General features: G+C 39.4%; 1 protein-coding gene across 1 annotated transcript in view; it reads right to left on the bottom strand.

Moving 5' to 3' along the window:
• Window positions 1-22,636, bottom strand: part of LOC128091434 (chloride channel protein D-like) — a 76,700-nt gene that overhangs the window by 14,851 nt on the left and 39,213 nt on the right. The window contains exons 12-13 of the mRNA XM_052704567.1: window positions 20,080-20,246; window positions 4,340-4,519 (exon numbers count right to left, since the gene is read on the bottom strand). Of these exons, the coding sequence (XP_052560527.1) occupies window positions 4,340-4,519; window positions 20,080-20,246 (347 nt within the window). The remainder of the gene's footprint in view (window positions 1-4,339; window positions 4,520-20,079; window positions 20,247-22,636) is intronic.

The following is a 22,636-nucleotide window of genomic DNA, read 5'->3' as shown; positions in this document are numbered from 1 at the left end:
CTGAAATGGTCTCTGGGAACAATGGGGCATCTATCATTTACTGGGGGAAACCAAATACTTTAAGAGAAGGGTTCCTTAGAAACAAACATCTAGACAGCAAATTATTATCCATTTTGGTGTAAGAAGTCATAGAGGACAGGAGTGACACAAGGGCATGTGGAGAGAGGCAATCATACATGGGAGGTTGTGCAGCATGCTGGCAAAAATGTCATCAGTGACTACAAGGTACCACCACCCCCCATGTTATTTCCCAGTTGTGTCCACAGCCCAGGAAAATCAGTGAATTAACTATAGCTTTCCTCCAGAAATCCTCCATGTCTTCAGTTTTTATGGTAGTTTACATTATAAAGTAACCTCTGGCAAAGGAAAATGGAGCAACAAAACACAAGTGATGATGTGTCTAATCTGTTCACCACACAACAGAATCATTTCATTGCCCCACAACGGCTCTACATCATTACATTGTAACATATGTAGAAGTTCTTTTTTTTCCCCTAGAAAAACTAAGTTCTCCCAGAAGTTAGGCAGAAATATCTTATCCTGCTGCAGCAGGATGTGCAGCCACATATGAGAGCAGCCAAGACAAATGAGACAGGGGACCTCCTAGGCAATTCCTCAGTATGTATTGACAGCCTCACACAGTGTCCCAGGCAGAAATGTTCAGGGCAGTCAGGCAGTGCTCCTGTCCTCAGGTCTCTCCAAAGAATGAGTTCCACTGTGAGTCGAATTGCCACCATAGCCAGGAGAGCAAGCAACATAAGCCATGACACAACACTCAATAGACTCCAGGCTAGCACCTTCTTAACAGCCCAGCTCCCTTTCTGCAATTGCTGGGAATAGATAGGGGATGCATTTCAGCAGCAGAGAGAAGGAATTGCCCATTTCATTTTGAAGAACCATCATTGCTGTGGGAGAAATGAAGGGAGGAGGAGGAGGGTGCATTTCCCCACATTGCACACAGTAGGCTGCACTGCACAGAGCAGGACAAGCATCCCTATTAATGCTGTGCATCTAGCTCACCAGCCACATGTTCCTCAAACCAAATTCTGTGATGGTTTCCCAGGCATGCACACAGCACGGTCCATGGCATAGTGTCAAAAGAGTTACTCTGAGGAGATCATTGTTTTGGAAACTTGCTTCTCAGATACAGTTTGCTTCCTCTTTAACAATTTTAAAGCCAAGGAGTTTTTGTTAGTAGTTGTTTTGATTTTCTACTGCTTACTCAGTTGAGGAATATAACAGCTTCAGATTTAGGTTATCCATGTAAAATGATCTCACCTTTGGTGATCTCACCTTAATCCCCAGTGGATAACCGTCCAGATCACAAAGTCTAAGAGAAAAGTCTGGCCCCGTTATGCGGGGCTTGAAGATTTTTGTTTGTTTATAATTTCAAACAAAATTGGAATATCTGGGTGTTTGCTCAATCCAGCACTGAGATGCAGTTGTAGGCTCACACAAGTCCCAGCCAACACTCCTTGGCCTCAGTCCTTGCTTTTGTAAGAACTGACACTGACCCTTTGAAAAAAGAGTCAAAATCATTCATATGCATTACACTAACATAACAACACTCTGTCCCTGTACAGCAACTCACATCACTGCAGTTTCGAGGTGTAGGCAGGTACTAAATGAACTTTGCATTCAGTAAAATTTTCAGTGTTTCATCCATGTGTATTTTATGACAAGAAATGGTACAGAGATACACAGAAGTGTGAAACAGTATGAAAAAAATACAAGCTGTTGTTGCCTTCCTGCAGCCTTTCTAGGTAGGTCGCTTCTTTTCCTTCTTTAGCTCCTTGCCCCTACATTTTTTAAAAGTAATACCAATGTTTTTGTGCCAGAAGAAAAAAAAACCCAAACATTTAAGAATCAATAATAACGTCCATGGAAACTCTCAAGAAAAGCATAATGGCAAATACTATTGGATCTTCCCCCGTCTGCAATTTTTAAAACATGCCAAGCAAACTACATTTTCTCCATTTGAACGTTGTTGATGTATAAGATGGAAAAACAAATTTTCTGTCTGTGGCTTTGTCACCTTCACATGGGATTGCAGTGGATCCCATGCAGTAAGAGAATAAACAACACCATTCTCCTTTAAGGAGTTCACAGCATTTCTCATGTTGATCTTAGCAGTTACGTGCCACAGGAGCTGTAATTTTATGAGTAAGATGGAAAACCAAATCCTAGCTACTTATGGTTATGAATACACTAATTCCATGACAAATCACATTTTTGGAGGCTTGTTTCAGAGGCTGGCTGCAGAGAAATTCCTTTCCTGGAGTTGGTGAGGAACCGTGGCAGAACAGCAAAGCTACCCATGTTCCCTGCTGGGAACAAGGCACCCAGACCTCATCACAGCAGTTCTCAGGCAGCTGGACACATGGTGGGTGAGAAGGGTGCTGACAGAGCATGCCAGATTGCAGTGCTTGCTCTCAGACAGCCATTCACTATGGGTTTCACTGGTGCGGGTAATAAACGTTGGACTGGACAAAAAAAACCCTCACATTTGCTGCTACTTTGTCAACTATTTAAAATGCTATCTTGATTCTCTTCAAAACAGTCTAACAACAGCTCATTCATGCTGAGAGTACCAGGGGAAAAACTATTTTGTTCACCCCCTCTCTCTGAATCCATTCTGTTAGAATGCAGTTATGGGAATGAAGCAAACTACAAGCTTACCAGAATTGTCAGGTAGCATCAGATTGCCTCTAAAAGTGCCTCTTTTTGGCATGTGCTCATGATCATCCTTTTGACCCCTCTTTTTTGTTTGCTTCAACAACTTTGCTCTGCATTAAGAAGCACAACAGCATTTGTGTAAACTCAGCGTACCCCCAGCAGCCTGAGACTCTCACTACCAGGTATTTTGCTGAATTAATGAGGAAATTATTATAAGATTATCAGTTCAATTTAGAAGAGACTTTGGTTTGGTCTGTTGTAAATGTGTTTTATTGATGAGTCCAGCTGAGAACTAAACAAGTGTGCTACTAGATGGCATATAATATTTTCAGATTGCTGCACACTGCGGACTATCAATCCGAAATTGAAGTTTTAGCACCTTAGCACATTTCTTGTTAGCATTTATGACAGCATCACTGTGAAGGAACAAGAGTATATACCACATACAAGTATATGGTACTGCAATTATTGATGTTACTTCTTCAGGCCACTACAACCCAAACAGTCTGCACTGTACAACTTTCTCTTTTCAAGCCAGTATTTCTCTGAGAGATTCATGCAAAGTTCCCAGGCTTCATTAAATATTCACCCACTTTCTATCTTTATGCTCCAAAATTTCTGCTGACCATGGAGCTATGTGCGAGATAGGTTCATGTGGTCCAGCTGTCAATAGTTCATCCTTGAAAAGTTGCTATAAAACAGGCAAGGAGGCAAGTCCCAATCAATTTTCCACTCATGATACGTGGATGACATCTTTCCCCATCCAGATCAATAGAAGAAACTACATTAATCTAGGTAGTTACCAACTTCTTCCCAATTAAGGGTGAAAAACATTCTCTACAAGGGAACATGTTAGAATACTATGAATATTTAGCACAGAAGACACGATGTATTCATATTAAGGTTATTGGAAGTATCATTCATAGGGCTTTGCTATGTGAACTCCTATTAGGAAGCAGTTGTACATGCATCCTCTCCTTTCCTCTAGGATACTCAAGGTGGGAATTTAGTCACTGCCTCTCCCACTCCTGACCGACCACTCAAAGAACAGTCTTAAGACTCCTTTGTGAAAGAATAGAATCATTCTTGCATATAATGTACAGTATCAGCAATACTTCATTTATCAAGATATTTTATATGCCTTTTGAGAGTCCCCAGTGTAAGAAGAATTCCTTTAGTCTAATTCTTGTTTACGCAGCATGAAATTTTTAGTGACTTTGTTGCTTATCTTGTCTGTGATATGATTTACATTAATCCATTTCCTTTAAAAGCATACAGTAAAGAAAATGAAAAAAAAAAGTCAACAGAAGAACAGGCCAACTTTGAACTGACATAGGACATTTCATGAGTCACTAGATTCAAATCCCTTAAAATTACTGTTTCTTTGAAACGTCAATGTTCTGAAGTACAATTTTCCCTTTTTCTACAATTCTTATAAGATCATTTTATTGATTCATTTCAATAAATCCTTCATGAAATAGATAGCCATGCACCTCAAGTTTTTCAAAGTCCTTTCTTATAAAAGACACCTGCTGTTCATGCTAAAGAAAGTAGAAACAAGTTTCATATTCATCCCATGTGGTCTTCACAAGCAGATGTTTAAGAAAAAAGAAATTAAAATAGACATAAACATCGCATAACATCAATTTGATAGCATTTTTACCTCTTAATGGTTCCTTGAAACACCTGTGCCTGATCTGACTTGGTCCTACCAACCACAGGGAATCCACCATGGCTTGTGCTTGCAAGAAGCCAAGCCAAGGAGGCAATGTTTTCCTTCAGGTGAAGGACTCTCATGTGAGGCTCCATGACATCCCTGGCAGAGAACAATTCTAGGTTCAGCCTGAAAGGCACAAAGGAGACAGACAAAGGATCATGTAGTAAGTAAACAGGAAATGAAGCATGCTGTACCATGTTAGCATTTGATGAGTTTATAAACTGTTAGTAAATTACTTCAAGATGGAAGTGAATTTGCTTTATTTGCAAGTTAAAAAATATAATTACCCAATAAAATCCCTTATCAAGCATTGCCTTTCTTTGTGTGAGAAATGTGATAAATTCAACCATATGCACGACATGGTCATCTTAGAATACTGTAAGAGTTACTTATGAATTTGCATGGCTTCTCTTATTAAATACATATATATATATCTTTAATCTGAACTGAAATCTTCTGGAATTCTGGTTGATTCCAAATAGTTTAATATTCATCATTTTGGAGAAATTCAGCCTTGCACTCATTGTTGTAATATTTGTTGTTGCATCAGTAGCATTTAGGAAGACAACCCCTTCAAAATTTTCTCACATGTTGTATTCATTTTTTTCCAATATTTTGTAACACTTTTCAGATTCTAGGCAAAGTTTCAGGAAATGTGAACATACATTAATTGAAAAACTTGTATACCCCTGCTTCTGACACCAGGATTAGGTGAAAAACAAACACGCTTTCTGCAAAATTCAGCCATAATTTCTGCAGAATTAAAGTAAACCAGATTCTGACAACTGAAGTCAGTGAAGTTCTCTAGTTTTAAACTTGTTTCATACTTTCTGTTTTTCAAAAATACATTAATTATTCTGATTATCTTGACACATCATAAGCCAGAATCTCCTGTTCAGACACAAGCTGACACAAACCACAGACAGAGACAACTGGAACATAAATTTGCCCACATCCTGTTTTACCAATGTACCTTTCATCCCTGTGGTAAGAGCAACTATTTCCATATGTTGTTAATTATTGTCCTTCCCCCTGAGAGACTCAGGGTGATTTTTTCAAGGCAGTTACTCTGATGTTTTGTGATGTGACCACCTGCCTAAGAGCAACTGACCTGAGAAGACAGTACAATTCATACATGGCATCAACATGCACAGCTGTTAAACAAGTTTCTTCTTCTAAACTGAGATGGATTTAAATGAATTTGAAAAAGAACACTCTTGTGTGGATTGAATCACATCAAACCTGCACTATTATATGAAACAGACTACAGGCAGTGAAGATTTGGAGCATCATCTTATTACAGTCAAAGATCCAGAATACATCTCATGGAGAAACGAACAAACAGTGGTTTATCAGTATTTAGTACGAGTCAGTCAAAACAACACTGAAAAATCCAAATTATTTTTGTTTTTAATTCTTGATTTCAGAGTACTACCAGTTGATGCACTACAAGTAATGTGGGAACCAAAGATGCTGCTCAAGATGAGCTATTGTCAGAAGTCTGCAGTTGTGGCTGTTTGTTGGAAAATTGCATTTTCATAAATGAGTAACTACTGTTTGTCCTCTTCCTCTTTTCCATCTCTAGAGGCCAAATACAAATCTGTATTTGCTTGTCCTAAGCTCTGTCTGTAAATGACATACATTATATTGCTGTTAAAAATACTGTACCTAGCACAGTGGATACAGTATAAAAAAATGATTAATTGTAACTGTTTACTGAATTATGTGATGTACAAACCCTGAATGATTTCTAAATAAGAACAATGTGAATACTGCTACATTACAACAGTTTCTGCAGTGTAAGAAAATTTTCCAATTTCACAACTTTACATTTTTGCTCTATTGCATGGAAAGCAAATGTTCCAAATTACTGCAGAAGCCTATGAAACATCCGTAGGTTTTCTCAAATCAGCCATTTGTACAAAAGTAAGGCATAACTTTTTACACGGTTTTGTCATCTTGGCTTTTTCTGCTATTATGAAGTTCTGTATCATCTACACCATTATCGTAGGGCAGCTTTTTCAGAGAAAGACAACACACTAAGGATTGGTACTGATTTAGTGCTCATTGGCAGTGACATTTCTTTCAATTACTCTTCCATTTATTACTGTAAAGAATAATCTTGCTCTGAGAGGAAAGCAAGCAAAACAGTTATCTTATGGAAGATATGAGGCCAAAGCATCTTTGAAGAAAAGAAGGCACTGGGTGTCTTACTACTGGCTGCTGTCACTACTCAGAAGTCCCTGTTCATTTACTGTCAGAAAACCAAACCTGTTCTTCACTGGCAGATCTGAACGTGGCTAAGTAGTCATTCTTCTCTTGCCAAGAGTTACAGATCTCCAGCCATCCCCACCATGGGAGTCTCCATTCGCCATTCAACCTACTATAGGCTGTGAGGTTCCTCCTTCTGTGCAGCTAGGGTTCAAGCCGATGTTAAATGAGTACTCAACACACTTCTGCCAGGAACAGCCTTTACAACAACAGCTGGAATCCAAAGCCAGCAGAGGAAGCTTGCAGAAGAGCCAGAAGGAGAACACTGACAGTGAGAAGGCTGAAAACCATTTCAGGCACCTACAGGCGCATAGCCCCACCAACAGCCATGCTAACAGCTCACAGCCCTTTGGGCAGCAGTGCTCCCCGCAGGTAGGTCATATTGCAAAACCTATATGTATGTCCAAATGCTTCCCAAGGACACTTTGCTTAGCTGACGAATGTCAGTGCTGTTGCACACCTCTACATCTGTAACAAAGCCCTTGGTTTCAGAATGTAATTTCGAGCAAGGACGTTTCATTTATCATTTTGAAAATTCCTTCATATGTGGAGTAGCAGGAGGTACTTACATTTGGATTTTATCATGTAGATCTTTCTCACATGTTTAGACTTACCTCAAGGAGAGACACAATGCTGCAGTCACTCTACTAAAATAGATCCAGTGTAAATTTTCCTTTTACAGGACACGTGAGAACTTTTTCTCCAAAAATGTAATTCACTACAATAGTGTAATATGTTATAGTATTAAGGCTATTTCACTGAGGTTATGATATCTGAGTTTCAGGTTCCTTTTAAGAGCACATCCATGACTGGGGATATAACATGGAACAAAGAAAATGTGCTTTACAACATAAATAGGACGGTCATTTGGTAAGAAGCCAATATCCCTGAGTGGTAAACTGTCTTAAAGTGATTCATGGAAATGTAGTTTAGTCCCTGTTGCTATTAAATCCAGTGGAAGTTTTCCCACTGAAATAAATTGTTAAGGATCTAACCATAACAGATCTAATCATAACATGGAGGTTTCCTTAGACAACACGCAACACAAGGGAACCTTTCCTCATAAAGAGTTTACTCTGTATTTAATGCAAGTTTCAAGTGATTAAAAGGACTTAAAGGGTGGTGGGAGGGAAAGAAGCATAATCCTAACTCAAACATACTTTAGGGACCAAGGTGCATGAGAACACAGGCAGTGTGCTCGCTTGGATTTATTCATGAACTTGCCCTCATCTTTTTTAACCGTCTCTCCATTTCTGCACTGAGTGTTTACCCACTGACTTGCCACAGGCCATCATGCTCAGAGCAGCCCAAAATTTTATTTGGGCTTCTTGTAAACCATTGTTTTATTGCCCTGACTGGCCACAGTAACTTGTATAAATAGTTCTCAGGATCTTGTTTTGGGGTTTGCTTAATGTTTACGGTGCTTTTTGAGATCAGGCTGAGTGAGAACCCTGAACAATTGAGCAGACAGGTTGGTTAGCTAAAAGGAACATTATCAGGCTGGAGATCATTACAGTGACTTACCTTGCTATAAATGCATTACCAAGTATTAGAATTAGAATTAGATTCAGTTCCAGTTTCTACTAGCATGCATTTTCTGTGACTATGGCTTTCTTTTTTTAAAATGCACTTCACTTGGCCAGAAAAAAAATAAGCAGATTTTTTTCATGATTTTCATTTTAGTACAAAACATATCCCATGGTTATGAAGACCTGCTGCTAAATTATGAATAGAGATTATTAGTGTTAGCTTTCTTTTTCTCTAACATCTTTTTAAAAACCCTGTTATGAATAAACTCAAAACATGGCTGAAAGTTGCTTACATTTAATTTTTTTTACTTTCGGGGTTTTTATTTTGTTTTAAGTAATAAAAAGACATGCAAGTAATAGACCCACCAATGTTCTTTTCAATAAGCCATTTGGCTTAAAAAATAAAAACAAAAAACCCCACAATCTTACCTTAAATTTGTATGTCAATATTGATCTCACTATACAGTAGAATTGTATATATACACACACAATGCTTATCATATGCAGATGACTGAATTGAGTAGATTTGCAAGTGAATCAGTGAATTTTGTGAAAAAATTATTCTTTCAGTATGCTCCAGAATAGTCACTGAGATCAATAGATGGAAACAAAAAAGCTCTGTGAAACCTAATTACACTGGAAAAAGATGTCACAGAATTTTTAAGTTGATTTGCTCTATTCAGTGCTAACCCCTGAAATATTTAAACTGGTATAAAAGGAAATTAAATGAAGTAAAGCATGGTGTAAAAAGATGCAAGTGCATTCATGCTAGCAGTGTGCTTTCATCTAATTAGATCTATTTAAAATCAGTTTTCAGTGCAACTTTGCTCAGCAGACAAGGCCTACAGCTTCTTGCTGTCTTATTTTAGATGAACACTAAATGGAGGGAGGAATTCTTCTGTTAAACCAGGAGCCAGAAGTTTGGCAGAGTTCAGTCTCTGTTCAGTGTATCTACAAATATTTATACTGACTGTAAGATGACAAGCTTCCCAGCATCTCCTGGTCCTGGCTCCCTCCATATTCTTAAATGAGGGGACATTCAGCTATTCAGTCCAATGGCCTTTTGATAGCATAGCACTTACTGTGAAATGTGTTGTTTGGGTTAACTGAACGTCTCTGTCACTTATTTCCCAGAGAGGATTGGAAAGTTATATATGTTTAGCAACTACTGTATGCTAAAGACAAATGGATTTCTCATAATCTGCTGGGAAAATGTCTCTACTACTTGAAAAATTGCAGAACAAAAAAAAAAAAAAAAGAAAGAAAAAGAAAAAGAAAAAGGAAAAGGAAAAGGAAAAGGAAAAGGAAAAGAAAAAGAAAAAGAAAAAGAAAAAGAAAAAGAAAAAGAAAAAGAAAAAGAAAAAGAAAAAGAAAAAGAAAAAGAAAAAGAAAAAGAAAAAGAAACAGATAAGGAAGATTTTGTGTTTCGTAAAAGAAATGGAAGGGGTATCACAGGATGTTTGTAGGTTTTCTGCTAAGACCTTGTTTCTGTGTTTTTCCCTTATGAAGTTTTTCCTACCAGCACTGTCAGTATAAAATGCCACCATGTTAGAAAAATAGCTCCTACCAGAGTTGTTTATAGGAGAGCATTTAGTTTTAAAAAAATGCATTCTGTTGTGCACCAGACCTTGGGATAAGCAGATAAAGCTGTGTGTAAGTGCGGTCACTTGCTGGAGCTACTCAAAGAGCATCTTAAAAATTAATGCCCCAAGCACACCAGGTTTTGAGTTGTAGGTAAAAACACAAAAGACATAGCTCTTGGCTCAGCTCTCACAGTGCAGGTCCAAAAACAAATTGAGATTGTAACTAGCTGCCTGATTTAGTAAAGAGCCATGTCTGACATGGGTCACTGCACCGAGGCTATTGAAGGGCAGCGTCCAATGGGCCTGAGCTATTATTTTCTTCCTATAGAAGAACCTTTGCTAGAAATGTGAGAGATCCAAAATCAGCTCATCCACGGGGATCTGAACCCTCACCTCAAGATCTCAAAGATGGGTGCATGCTACAGTAACCAGGCTCTCAGGGAAATGAGAGTAAATGCCCTTAAACCAAGGACATTTGGCAGCGCTATCAGTAAAGCAGGCCTCATACAGGAAATGTGTAGATGGCTCTAAAGAGACTATATATCTCTGAATGGTTGCATTGTGAACTACAAGTCACCACTAGTCATCATATATAAATGTTTCTTAAAAATTCTGTTAGTACAGCCCCCCTCCTTCTTTTGTGTGTAGCCATCCTGATTGCTGCAGCAGGTTCTTCACCAAGTGGGAGAAGCAAACAACATATAGTCAGTTACAAGTGTACATTTTTTCCAGAATTCATATTCCCTGTATCCTTGGAATTCTCTCCTCAGTCCTCCTCAGGATCGTGGCACTGCATTCCAAGCATCTATGATGTACAGCAAGGAGCAACTCTGGGACACTGCATAAACTTCATCAGCACGAAACGTCAGGCACAGCAACGCACCTAAGAGCCTTCCCCTTTCCAAAGAGACCTGTAAGATGCCTCTACATCTAGCTATGCAGTATTTTCTCTTCTAGTAGGTAAACATCTACCAGAGAAAAAAGCCAAAATTTTCCTAAAAACTGAATGAGTAATAAATTAAATACCTGTATACAAAATACGTACCCCACAGACATCCACATTTACACATTATCCCTTGTATCCGTAGTCCTTGTGCACATACAGATGTGTATAGGTAAACACAAAGAGAAAAACCTAAACAGGGCTAGGGTAGGCTGTCTTGATGTCTTATGCGTTAATGCTGGTGGACATACTACTTATTATTAGTGTATTCAGAATGGAATGACTCAGTTATCTTTGTATTTTCCAAGTTATTATCTTAGCCTGTAAGAATCTTTTTTTTGTAAGAAAGAAATCTTAAGATTGTGTGGACTCTGCCTGCCCTGGCATTATATCCAATCAGAAGCAAAGACATTTCTCAAAATGACACAAATACAAGCAATTTAAATTCAAGTAAATGTTTTGAACAAACTTCCATAGGAATAAAGTGAGAAAAACAATTACACTGTGTGCTAAAATAAACGTCTCATGATCTTGCCTATAACTGAACAAACAGGAAAATTGATGATCTCTGGATAGATCACTGCAAAGCAACTTCCAAGGGAAATTCGCAAAATACTAAGTTGGCTCTTGCACTTCAAATGCAATGACATGATGAGTTTCTTGCAGACGTATGCCAAAAAAACTAATACAAACTGGAAAGAAGAGAGGAAAGCTCCTGTGAGACCATTTACATAAAAGCTTCATTCAGGGCCTCCACCCTCATGTACTGTACCAGCCACCTTAGCCTTTCCACTCTGCCTGTTCCAAGAAAACACTGACTAGTATGTTAGAAATGTTGGCTCAAAAATGTTTGGGAATGGACAGTGACAGCAGTGTATGTTTTAATAACCAGATAGATTATCAGATGATCTTTTGTCAAAATTATGTATGGAGATTTAGGTCTAACAGACTAAAAACTGAGTAAACTAAAGCGATACAGATGGAAAAGTATATGAAAAAAGAGATTTCTGATTGCTCAGTACCTCTGAGAATCAGTCACTTTCTAATGGATAAAAGTAGTTATTAAAAAATAACATTGGTATCTGGAGATACAGATTATACCCTATTCTCAGTCCAGTAAATATAAGCTTGTGATGCTTACAACCAGGATTCTGAGCAAAGGCACTCCTCCTTCCATGTGTACTTGCATTGGGAAATGCATTCAAACCCTCAAACTGCAGCATTCCCATTTTTAAAATACCAGCCCATTTCTTATACCACAAGCATATCAGGAACCATAATAAAACACTGCTAGTCACTACCGACTTTCTCCAGCATTCGGTTCTTGTGTCAGTTCATGTTTAACATTTTATCAATGATCTGAATGCAGGAGTCTAATGCATCCTTACCAAGTTTGTTGACAATACTAAACTGGAAGGTGCTATCAGAAAGATGAGAGGCCTTGCAGAGGGATCTAGGTACACTAGATGCGTATGACACCATTTGTGTCAACCCTAGAACATCCAGGAAGGTGGTGAACATCACAGTCAGCTTTCTTCCAGGATTAACTAAGGAAGCAGAGAAGCTCAGTGATCAGAGTCACTTTTCAAGACGCAAACTAGTGTCTGTTTCGTGATACAGCTAATGGGAGAAGCACTCCATAGGATCTCTGTTAAAAGAAGCAGTCAGAGAAGGCCATATAGAAGGAAATGGTCTTGAGTTGCAGCAGGGGACGTTCAGGTTGCATATTAGGAAAACCTTCTCCAAAAGAGTGGTTGGACACTGGAACAAGCTGCCCAGGGAGGTGGTAGAGTCACCATTTCTGGAAGCATTCAAGAAACATGGGGATGTGATAACTAGTGACATGGTTTAGTGGGGAAATTCTGGCGGTACATGGGCAGTTGGACTAGATGATCTTAGACATCTTTTCCAACCTTAAAACTTCCATGATTCTATTTTGTGCTTTTTCCTTGTTGTAAATACATAGCTCTTTCTGTCATGACAACCACTATGAGAAGTTCCTAACACATTTTTATGAGGATGTAGCAACACTCACAAGAACAGAAAAGGTGGCATAGACATCAACAGCAAAGAGAATTCATTTCAGCTTAAAGTGAACTCAGAAGCAGTCTCCTGCACTGTAATAAAGGTAATGTGTTTACATGTAACTCAAGAACACCAAATACAACTCCTGTATAGATGAACATCTGTATATCAATAACCAGCAAGGATTCCCCAGGGACTTCAGTGAGCTTTCAGTCAGAACCATCACTTCTTGAATGAATTCAAAGAGTTGTTCAATGACATCTTCATGAGATTGGCTGCTCTGCCAGCACAGCTGGATTTTCGGTAAGGTTGGCCAGCTTTAAGTGGAAACTGTAAGCGTCTGCCAACAGTGGCCAGACACCAGCACAGACTCAAGCAATTAGTGGAATACCCATCCAGTGGCTGGGGACGATGTGTGTACGTGTGCATGCTCCACCTGTGTGTAACCACATCTGAAAGCTGTGGTGGTATCTATACAGTCAGCACCAGCTTGTCCTCCCAGGTGAGTCATTGGGGAGCCTCCTTCTAGCCATGTCAGCAGAAGCCATGTTGTTTCCCACAGCCGAAAGTCGCTACATGCATTTTTTGCATACAGTCCTATAGAAGCAGGAGTAGCTCACTCACTGCCAGACAGCTAGCTCTGAAACGCAGGTTATTAGTTCCAGATGCTGCTTCAGTGCACTTCCTCCAGTGGAAAGTGTGCAGTAGTAACTTCTTTTGGTTTCACAGGACTCCCCAGAAATGGAAAACACATCAAAAGTCCATGTGGATTTGTCATCCCTCCCTCAACATCAAGCAGTCTGTAGTGCCAACTGAGACATCTGTGGAAAGACTTCTTCACAATCCAAAGGGACCTGTGTCACATTTGCTAATGGTGCTTTGACATATGAGGCCTGCCTCCCAGTGAGCCTTACAGCAAGAACCATAACCTCGTTATTAAGATGCCCATTGAGACAGCACGCCCAATGCTTGCAGCAGGCTTGCCAACCCCATGGTGGTCTCATTCACTTTTGACCCTGCTTTTGATAGGTGAAAGAAGTACCTTGAGTCAGAAACCACAGGAGAACAATTGCTTAAAGATTCACCATTTGTGATCTGTCTCTTTGTGCTTCTATATCTTCTCCCAGCACTTTGCCCAACTGCACCAATATCACTCTTTCAAAAAACTTAGAAGTTTGTTTCCCTTAAAAATCTCACAACAGAGTACAATATTCACTTGCAAATTCAAAACATTTTCTTCCTAGCACACAGTGATTGTGATCAGTATGCAATCTGAGTATAACATACCATTTACGTATTGAATACTGCAGGAGGGGTGGAAATCCAGCATAAATTGTTCATTAAAAAAAATGCAGAAGCTGAGCCTGCACATTTTAGACATATCAAAACATATAGTTTCTCAGAGCCTGAAAACATCCCAGTGTAAAACACTTTGGGCTTGTGAAAAGGTAATCATGCAAATACACAGACCCTGTGTAAACACTAAGTTATTTACAAGTTCCTCCAAGGATTTCAGTCAGACAATTTGTTGGCTCATCTTCACCATACTTGCCATTATTTTCCTGTATTCATGCTTTCATTGTGTATACTGGGTTCTGAGGACTGCAGTGACGACCAACACACTTCAAAGTACAGGAGGTCAGCAGGGAGCTATTAGCCAGCCCATAGCCCTTTGTGTCAAAGGAGGGTGCCACTGGCCAGGCCATCACAAGCCTTGCTCTCAGCCAGCTCCATGCTTATTCCTCGTCTGCTCCATGTGACACTGGTGGCACAGCATTAGCTGCAGCTCTCATCTGGAGATTTTGGGAAAAAGAATGGCTAAGGGTCGGAAAGGTTTATTTTAGTTTGGAAGAAGAGTTGTATCTGCTGGTATTTATTGTAATATGGGAAGAGTGATTTGTTTTGTTTGTTCAGATTCCACTCTAAAAATAAACAGTAAGGCAATCAAAATCTTGGGCATCTTTGTATAGTTTTACCAATGTAAATAAAGTCACTTTGATTCATGTGGTACCTTTAGATAGCGGATTCATTAAACAACCAACATTAGAGGAGGTTGAAAATCATCTTCCAGAGTTCACAAGGCTTTTTCTTTAAGAACTAACAATACTTTACTAACACAACAGATTCTGAAAGCCACATGAGGTATGTAAGCATTTTCTCTAACTAAGAAAATTGGGGAAAAAAATTGTTTTGACCAAAGCAATACAGTGAAATCGGTCAGATCTGACAACAGAACTGCAAGTTCCACTTGGTCTCCTGCTTCTGACCATACAGCCTTCCTTTCTGCCTCATCTGAATATTTGTATTGATACTATTATCCTGTTTGCATGTGACGTTTTTCTAAGAGACATTATGCAGATTTGGACACTGAGATCACTTCATGTTAAATTTTAAATTTGGGATGAAATTTGATATTAAAAAAATTTGAGAAAACAGTGCCTCTTGTCTTTGAAGCTTGAAACTGAAAGGCCCTTTACATCATTTTTGTAGATCATTCACTGTCATTAAGTGTTTTTCCCCAAAATTCTGTGAAGGGAATAATCTGAAATCTACAAGCTAAAGAGCATCATTCATCACCACCTGTCAGAGAGCAAGAAGTACATCAGTAATGTAAGTATCCGGGTTAACATACACCTGCAACTCTGCCCAGCTGATAGTTCACCTCTCCTTCACATTAAGACAACCTTCTTCAAATAGGTCCATGCACATCAAATCCATGTGCACTTTTTTTTTTAGGAACAGTTTTGGGTAATTTGGAGCCAAAAACAGTCTGAAGACCGGTGTACAAGGAAGCAAGGAAATACCAGCTTCTTTCCAGAATACCAAGACTGTGAAGGTAGAAAGGCTGGATATTCCCACAGAGATCTGGTGCAGGGCAGGAGGGCACACTAAGTCCTGTCAGCCATCTCACATGAGCACTACCAAGCCCATGCTAAAAACAAGGCAAGGTAGTGCAGCTACTCTTTATAAAGTATCAAGTTACATCTGGCCCTGCCACAGGATTTCATGGTTTTGTACAGTTGCTTTCCAGGTAATGGAATCATGCTAAACTCAACGCTCATAAGAAAAGAATAGGCCAAAAAAAAAAAAAGGATGAAAAACGGTCCTTTGCTATGCTTGCTTATGCCTGACAGAGAACCAACTTAAAGTCCACATGTAATTTTAATAAATTTCATCCACATCTCAACATCTTCCCTCTATCATTTCTCCAGCAGCCAGACTTCTCCCCAAACAAAGCATGGCATTGTTACAGCAGCTCCCTTTTTCCTTTGTGCAGCCAGAACAAGATCCAGCTCCTACCACAAACACTCTACAAAAGGGAGACTGGATGCCTTCTGATCAGAAAACATTGCCAAGTCCACCCTTAATGATCACTTTGAGGATGAAAGTGCCAAGTGGCTGTGGGACACGCTGGCTTTTCAAGGAGGTGAGATGGGGTGCACCACATGCAACCTAGTGAAAAGTCTCTGAATGAACACTTGTGTCAGCAAGATGAGTGAGGAAATTTTAATATACCAGTTACTAGACTAGGCTCAAACCAAAAGTCTGGTGATTTTCAAAATCCAAAGCCTCATCTGAAGAGTTTGCTAATTACACTGATTTCTGTAACAGGCCAAACCAGGACATTGGATTCCAAATAACCCTCCAACTTGGGTTGGCTCAGATTCTGGATCCAATGTCTGCGGTGTGGGAGAATAGAAAACCAGAAGGGATAAAGGGAAAAAATCACCCTTGCTCCATGGATCTCTAATACAGGGCCACCTCTGATGCACTTTAAAAAAATATATAATGAGACCACTATAATATATATTCCAGCCAAAATTCTTGGCTCCCAAAATCAGCTTTATATGGTATGCAATATAGAAACACCCAGGAGACGCTATAAGAACTTTGACAAGGCTAATATTAAGCTAGAACAAAACAGAACTACTGGCACCAGCTCCACTCAGCTCTTAAGTAAACTTGTCCCATTAAAAAGTAGCCTCTAAGATATTTTCTCTCTGAAGTGTATAGTAGCTTATAAAAAGCAGGAAGAGTTGCCAAGATGTAGATGTGTTCAAGTACTCCTTACCCTCATTAAAGAACATTCCCTGGCAGCCAGCAGCTCGGAGCATTCCAGTGAACCAGATTTTATAAGAGGGGTGTTTACGGTGGTGTAAGACGTAAGCTGGAAATCATGGTGCACCGTAGCAGCCGTGTACTAAATAGCTGTCTTTGGGGCCTTATCAGTCAGGGCGCAGGATACGACTTGCAGGATGGTCAAGCAAATTCAGATATAAATGAGTATTAAGAAAACAAATGACAAGGCTTTCTGCTCTGTAGGAAGAAAGATATCGAGAGATTCCAGTGCCTGCAGAGGAGTTAGGTAGTGGAAAACCACAGAGGACTTGGTTCTCAATTCCTCTGGTTTCATATGCAACACGGAGATGTCTTCAAAGCAAGCAATTACGTAATTTAGCTTCTTAATGTTCCCCCTTATTTCCACAGGAGTTAGGAGTTAAATTATTTTGTGGGTCTGGATTTTACTTGTCTCGATCATTTAAAGGCTACTTTCCCTTTTCATTTCAGCGTCCAACAAATCTTCTGCCTGGGGGCGTTGTTCACTGGAAGAGGAATCAACTAATTATCTAAAACAGAAGGTCTTTTCATCCGTAACACCTCTGAAGAAATAGGAATGAGAAGATCTGCATTTCTCTCTTACAGTATGAGTGCTAAGTACATATAAATATGTCTTGTTCTCTAGAGTTGCTCATTTTTCCTCCTTGCTACAACCTAGTCACTGTTTTTCCAAAAGCTTTTCAGTTTCACTTGAAGAAGGATCCCCATTTTTGTGGCTCTAAAGCAAGCTGATAGTTATCCAAACCATTCCGGCTGCATACGGAAATACAATTTATCACCTGTTGATAAATACATGCTGTCAGTAGCTACACAGCTGACCTTATTCCTTGTCATGTTTGGGGAAATCCAGAAGTGCATGATTTGTATATTTTGTGATTTTAGACAATACTATCACTGAAGAAAGAAGATGCTGAACTCGCACCATATGCACCTGTGCTTTGCCAGAGACGGGATAAGTTTGTTGCAAATGTCAGCTAAGCTGCCCCATCAAGAATAAGGAAACAGCCTGTGCAAAATAACAGCTGGGTACAGACACGTGAAGAGTCCCAGAGTGGAATACTCCCACACAGACGTCTGAATTCTCCCAGAGTGGAACTTAAAAACAGCAAAGAATCAGATAGTCGGAACAGTCCCTCTTTGATAAAAGACTGGAGAAGCAGATAGGTAGGCTCCCACAGCATCTTGTTAGCTGCAGCCCAGTAAGATAGAAAGCAAATGAGATAACTTAGTCTGCATGGAAAATGCTTGAAAAGGAAAGTCCCAGCCTGGCACCTTTCTGTAGAATTTGAGTAAAGTTTCAGAGATGCTCATAAGTGAACAAGAAGCAGAGATGTGGGAACATGAACACACAGGTTTTTTTGTGTTTTGTTGTTGTTGTTTCTGTCGATATGAATCTTGTTTTTGTTTTTCTTTTTTATGGCTAGGTAAAGTAACAGGATTTAGAATGCTTACAAAGACTACATGTGAGGCATCAAATGTTTAAATTATCACATAACTTCAAGAGGTGGATCATCAGTCCAGAGTTGCCTCAAGTCAATGTTCAGGATTTTGGGATAACTAAAAAAAATCAAGGAATTAAACCACATCTTGGAGGTCTAAGGTGACTGAATGGTGAAGTTTCATCTCCTTGGGGAAATAATAAGGTGACAAAGCATTCAAGAAATGCAGTGGAGACAGCAAGCAATGGGCCAGTGCCATAGCTTATTCAAACTGAGAAGATTTAGAGCAAAACTTGGCAGCCTAAAAGGTTCTATAAAATTTTACCAAGCCGTAATACTGTGTATTTTGCTTTAGAGTATTAGTGTATTCTGTGACCAGAAATTTTCTTTAATATTCCTCAGGAAGAAGGGAGAGGAGTGGAAGGAATATTTGATTATTTTTATATGGATGAATATGTAGACAGCTAGATAGATTTGTCCTTCAAGTGAAAAAGGCTACAATTCTTTCCATGGACCTATCATCCAACCGAAGCACCACAGGAAACTTTATGACTTCTTCCCCTCTGTTTTATCTGCCATGTTACATACAGAAGTCATCTATTATATCACAGATTGTTTTTATTTCCTCCTATCACATTGCTGGCTTTCTTTACCTCCTGTCAAATACAGTTGGATTGTACCCAGCATTCAGTGTGCCTGCTAAAAACATTCAGATTTGGCTACATTTAGAAAAAAGTTATAAAGTGTGGATAGAACAAGTCACTAATATTTTTTATCTTCTAAAGAGTCATTTGAATATGTGAGATTTTCCAGTAGAGTTTAATACTGAGAAAAAATGACAGCTGAAGTGCCCTACAAATAGGTTTGGTCATGGATGTATACTACCAAAATATCCCTTAAGTAAAATAAAAACTCTGTATGTGATAAATAAATAAAATCATTTTTCCTTCCATTTTCCACTATGATACTTATTTCATTCATAGAGGATATCTTACAGAATTGGCTTTTCTGCATTCTTTTATAGAATATAGTAATATAGTTCTCATTACTTACAGACAAATGTGGACCCAGCATCTACGTTTAAGAGAGAAAATGATTCCTATTACTGATTATAAATGGTTCAATTACTGGCTGTAAATGCTCACCAACAGACTGAAGTTTCAGATACTGGCTCACACACTGAAAAACACACAGAAATTGGTGGGTTTCTCCCACCTAACCTATGAAACACTTTTTTTCCAGGCTATTCCTTCAGTCCTCAGTCAGTGGAGGTGCTACCAGAAGACAGTTCCCCTGACCTGTCTTAAATTGCTATCCTCAGATGGCAGAATTCTCTGCCTGAAAATGTGCCAAACACACAGGAAGCCTTGTCCAGTCATCCAAATGTTAGATAAGGCAAAATTTACCATAAAGGTCTGTGGTAGTTCCTCCACTCTGTGGCTTCTGCTCCAGAAGAAACAGTCAGAGCTGTCTGTGTAAACCTCAACTAGATTCCCCACTGGACCAATCACACTAATAAATAGAATCTAACTAGACAGTTCATGCAATATAGAGCACTTGGTGCCCTCAAGACTCTGGTGAAAGTGGTAATTTAGATCCTATCAAAAACTCTAAGAGAAAAGGATTCTCTACTGTTCTGTTCACACAGCACAGCACTCCATGGGGTCCTTTTTCAGGACCAGAACCTCCTTTTGCTGCTTTGTCCCTCCAAGCTCCACCACTTGTAGGACACATGCAGAACACAACAGAAAAAATTCAGCAACAAAAGAGACCTCACCGTTCTTTCCTGTGATGAACAAAAGGTTCCACATCCAAGTAAGGAATGCATTTCAGCCTCAGAAGGGAGCTGTACAGGGATGTGTTAAAAATGTCACCAACCATCTTGGCCGTCATGACAGCCAGCATTATCAGCAGCAAGGACTGGACATCATTTGTGATCTCTACCTAAGGAGAAAAAAAAACATTTTTTTCATACAACTGGTGACATCGGCAATGATTGCAGAGGACTGCCTACTTTTTTCACAGGGGAGTAGGAAGTAATTCAGATACCCTGCAGCTGCTATAAGTGGAAGGGCACTTTCCCTCCTTTCCAGAGATGGGAAATCTATCAACACTTCCCCCAAAAGGCCTTGGCTGATACAGTGACAGCTCCCCCCTCCCATTCCCATCATCTTGAAGCACTGTGCTGACATTGAAATTCATGTCTGAGTCCCATATTTCAGGTGGCTTGTGACAATTCTGCAGTTATCAGAGAAGGGTAAGTAGAGATGAAGTAGTTAGATTGTTTTAAATAGTTTGGCAGTGTGACTAATATTAAAAAATGCAAATAAATCCAAGTATTTTTCTTTCTTGCTGAGCTCAGGAGATATAAAATCTTTTTCCCATACTGCTGCTTCCTGACAGAACAAGCTCTTTGTACTAACATCATCTCGAAGAACGCCAGAAAAGAGAACAAGGAGCTCTTGGCAGAAGTCCAGCTCAGGAGATCAAGAAGCAGGAACACTGCACAGTTACCATGCTCAGCGGCATCTGGCAGTACAAGGCTGGTGCAGACATCCTTTTCCCTGCGATCATGAGTCGATCAATATGGCACTGCAACACCCATTTTAGGGAAACAGAGTGTATGTGCAGATTATGGGGTAAAGTATCTAAGATAATATGTCTTACCTAAGAATATCTACACTTTCGCTCTGCATAGTTAGGGTACAGTCAGATGGGTGGCAACATGTTTAGCATGTTTTAATATCTTATCCCCCCATTCAGCCATTTGATTTTGCTTCCACAGTTGGACACAACACCATATTGTTAACTCACTTCAATGCCATGGTTGACTAGGTTTTCTCATCCTGCAGACTTCATGAAGCACACCAATACAACTGCCTTTGAACAAAGGATTCAGAATGAATCACTGTATACAAAGTACAGAGTAACGTGAATGGACTTCAGTCTGTTTACAGCTTGTTTAGCTTGGAGAAGAGAAGGCTCCAGGAAGACCTCATTGTTATCTTCCAGTACCTGAAGGGAGCTTATAAACAGGAGGGGGAGCGGCTGTTTAAAAGGGTGGATGGTGCTAGGACAAGAGGGAATGGTTTTAAACTAAGATAGGGGAGGTTTAGGTTAGATATTAGGAGGAAGTTTTTCACTCAGAGGGTGGAGACGCACTGGAACAGGTTGCCCAAGGAGGCTGTGGATGCCCCATCCCTGGAGGCATTCAAGGCCAGGCTGGATGTGGCTCTGGGCAGCCTGGTCTGGTGGTTGGTGACCCTGCACATAGCATGGGGTTGAAACTATGTGATCATTGGGGTCCTTTTCAACCTGGGCCATTCTATGATTCTATGGATTCACAACCAAGTCAAACATTTTTCTTGGTCAAAATTACTGCACAGAAATATTCTCTTTATGCTACTTTGTTAAAGGTTTTATTAAAAATTTCTCTCTCCTTCCCATTATTTCCCCTTTTCTATTTTAAAATAAGAAGATTATTCATTGGCAGTTATCCCAGAATTAAATATGCAAACTTTCCTCCTAACATTAAACTTTTCTCCAAGTCAGACAAAGTGAATTGCAGTATGTTGTCATTTACTAGTCCTCATTAGGTATAAACTGTTAAGTACTCCAAGCAACCACATTCAAAGAATGCCAGTAAACATATTTCTGCCTGATAAGCTGTAGTACATTTATCCAGGCTTTATATTTTCACCCTTGTGTCTTCATTCTGGGTTCAGAATGATAACATCAGGGATGATTTAGAGTATATGCCAATGAGGGGCTCATATGGCACGTTCAGTCATGCACGACAGGGTCATGTAACTGTCCTTTCTACTTGGACATAGCTGAGGATTTTTAATAACACCACAGCATTCTTTGAATGTCTCTTTAAACCTAGCATTTGGCTGTTTTATTTTAAAACACCAGGAACATGTCAGTTGAAAGGAAAACAGCAACTGTGGGATTTTAAGAATTGCTTCATCATATCTGCCACAATTCATTCACACAGATGGAGACTCTTTATTGTGGATTCCTTTTTAGGTTATTTTTAAAGAATCTTGCTATGGGGAACTCTTCTAGAATAAAGTAAGCATTAAAAATTAATATTAAAAACACTCCAAAAAGCTATAAAAGAACTCTAAAACTCTGACTTCAAAAACTCTCTAAACTCATACTCTGAAAACTCTCTCAAGTGATTATTTTAACCTATACTAAAAAAAAAATTCCTCCAGAATATGGTGAGATAGTATTCATTAAATTGTGTGGACGCATTACTACCATTCAAAAAATCAGTAGAAACCCTCTGGGGTTCTGAACAAGAACTGAACAAAACCTGAATGCAGACT

Source organism: Tympanuchus pallidicinctus, unplaced genomic scaffold (assembly GCF_026119805.1).
Source record: "Tympanuchus pallidicinctus isolate F22 unplaced genomic scaffold, pur_lepc_1.0 scaffold5, whole genome shotgun sequence".
In the NCBI taxonomy this organism is placed as follows: Eukaryota; Metazoa; Chordata; class Aves; order Galliformes; family Phasianidae; genus Tympanuchus; species Tympanuchus pallidicinctus.
Note: the sequence above shows the minus strand (reverse complement) of the source record. Positions and strands in the feature narration are given on the sequence as shown.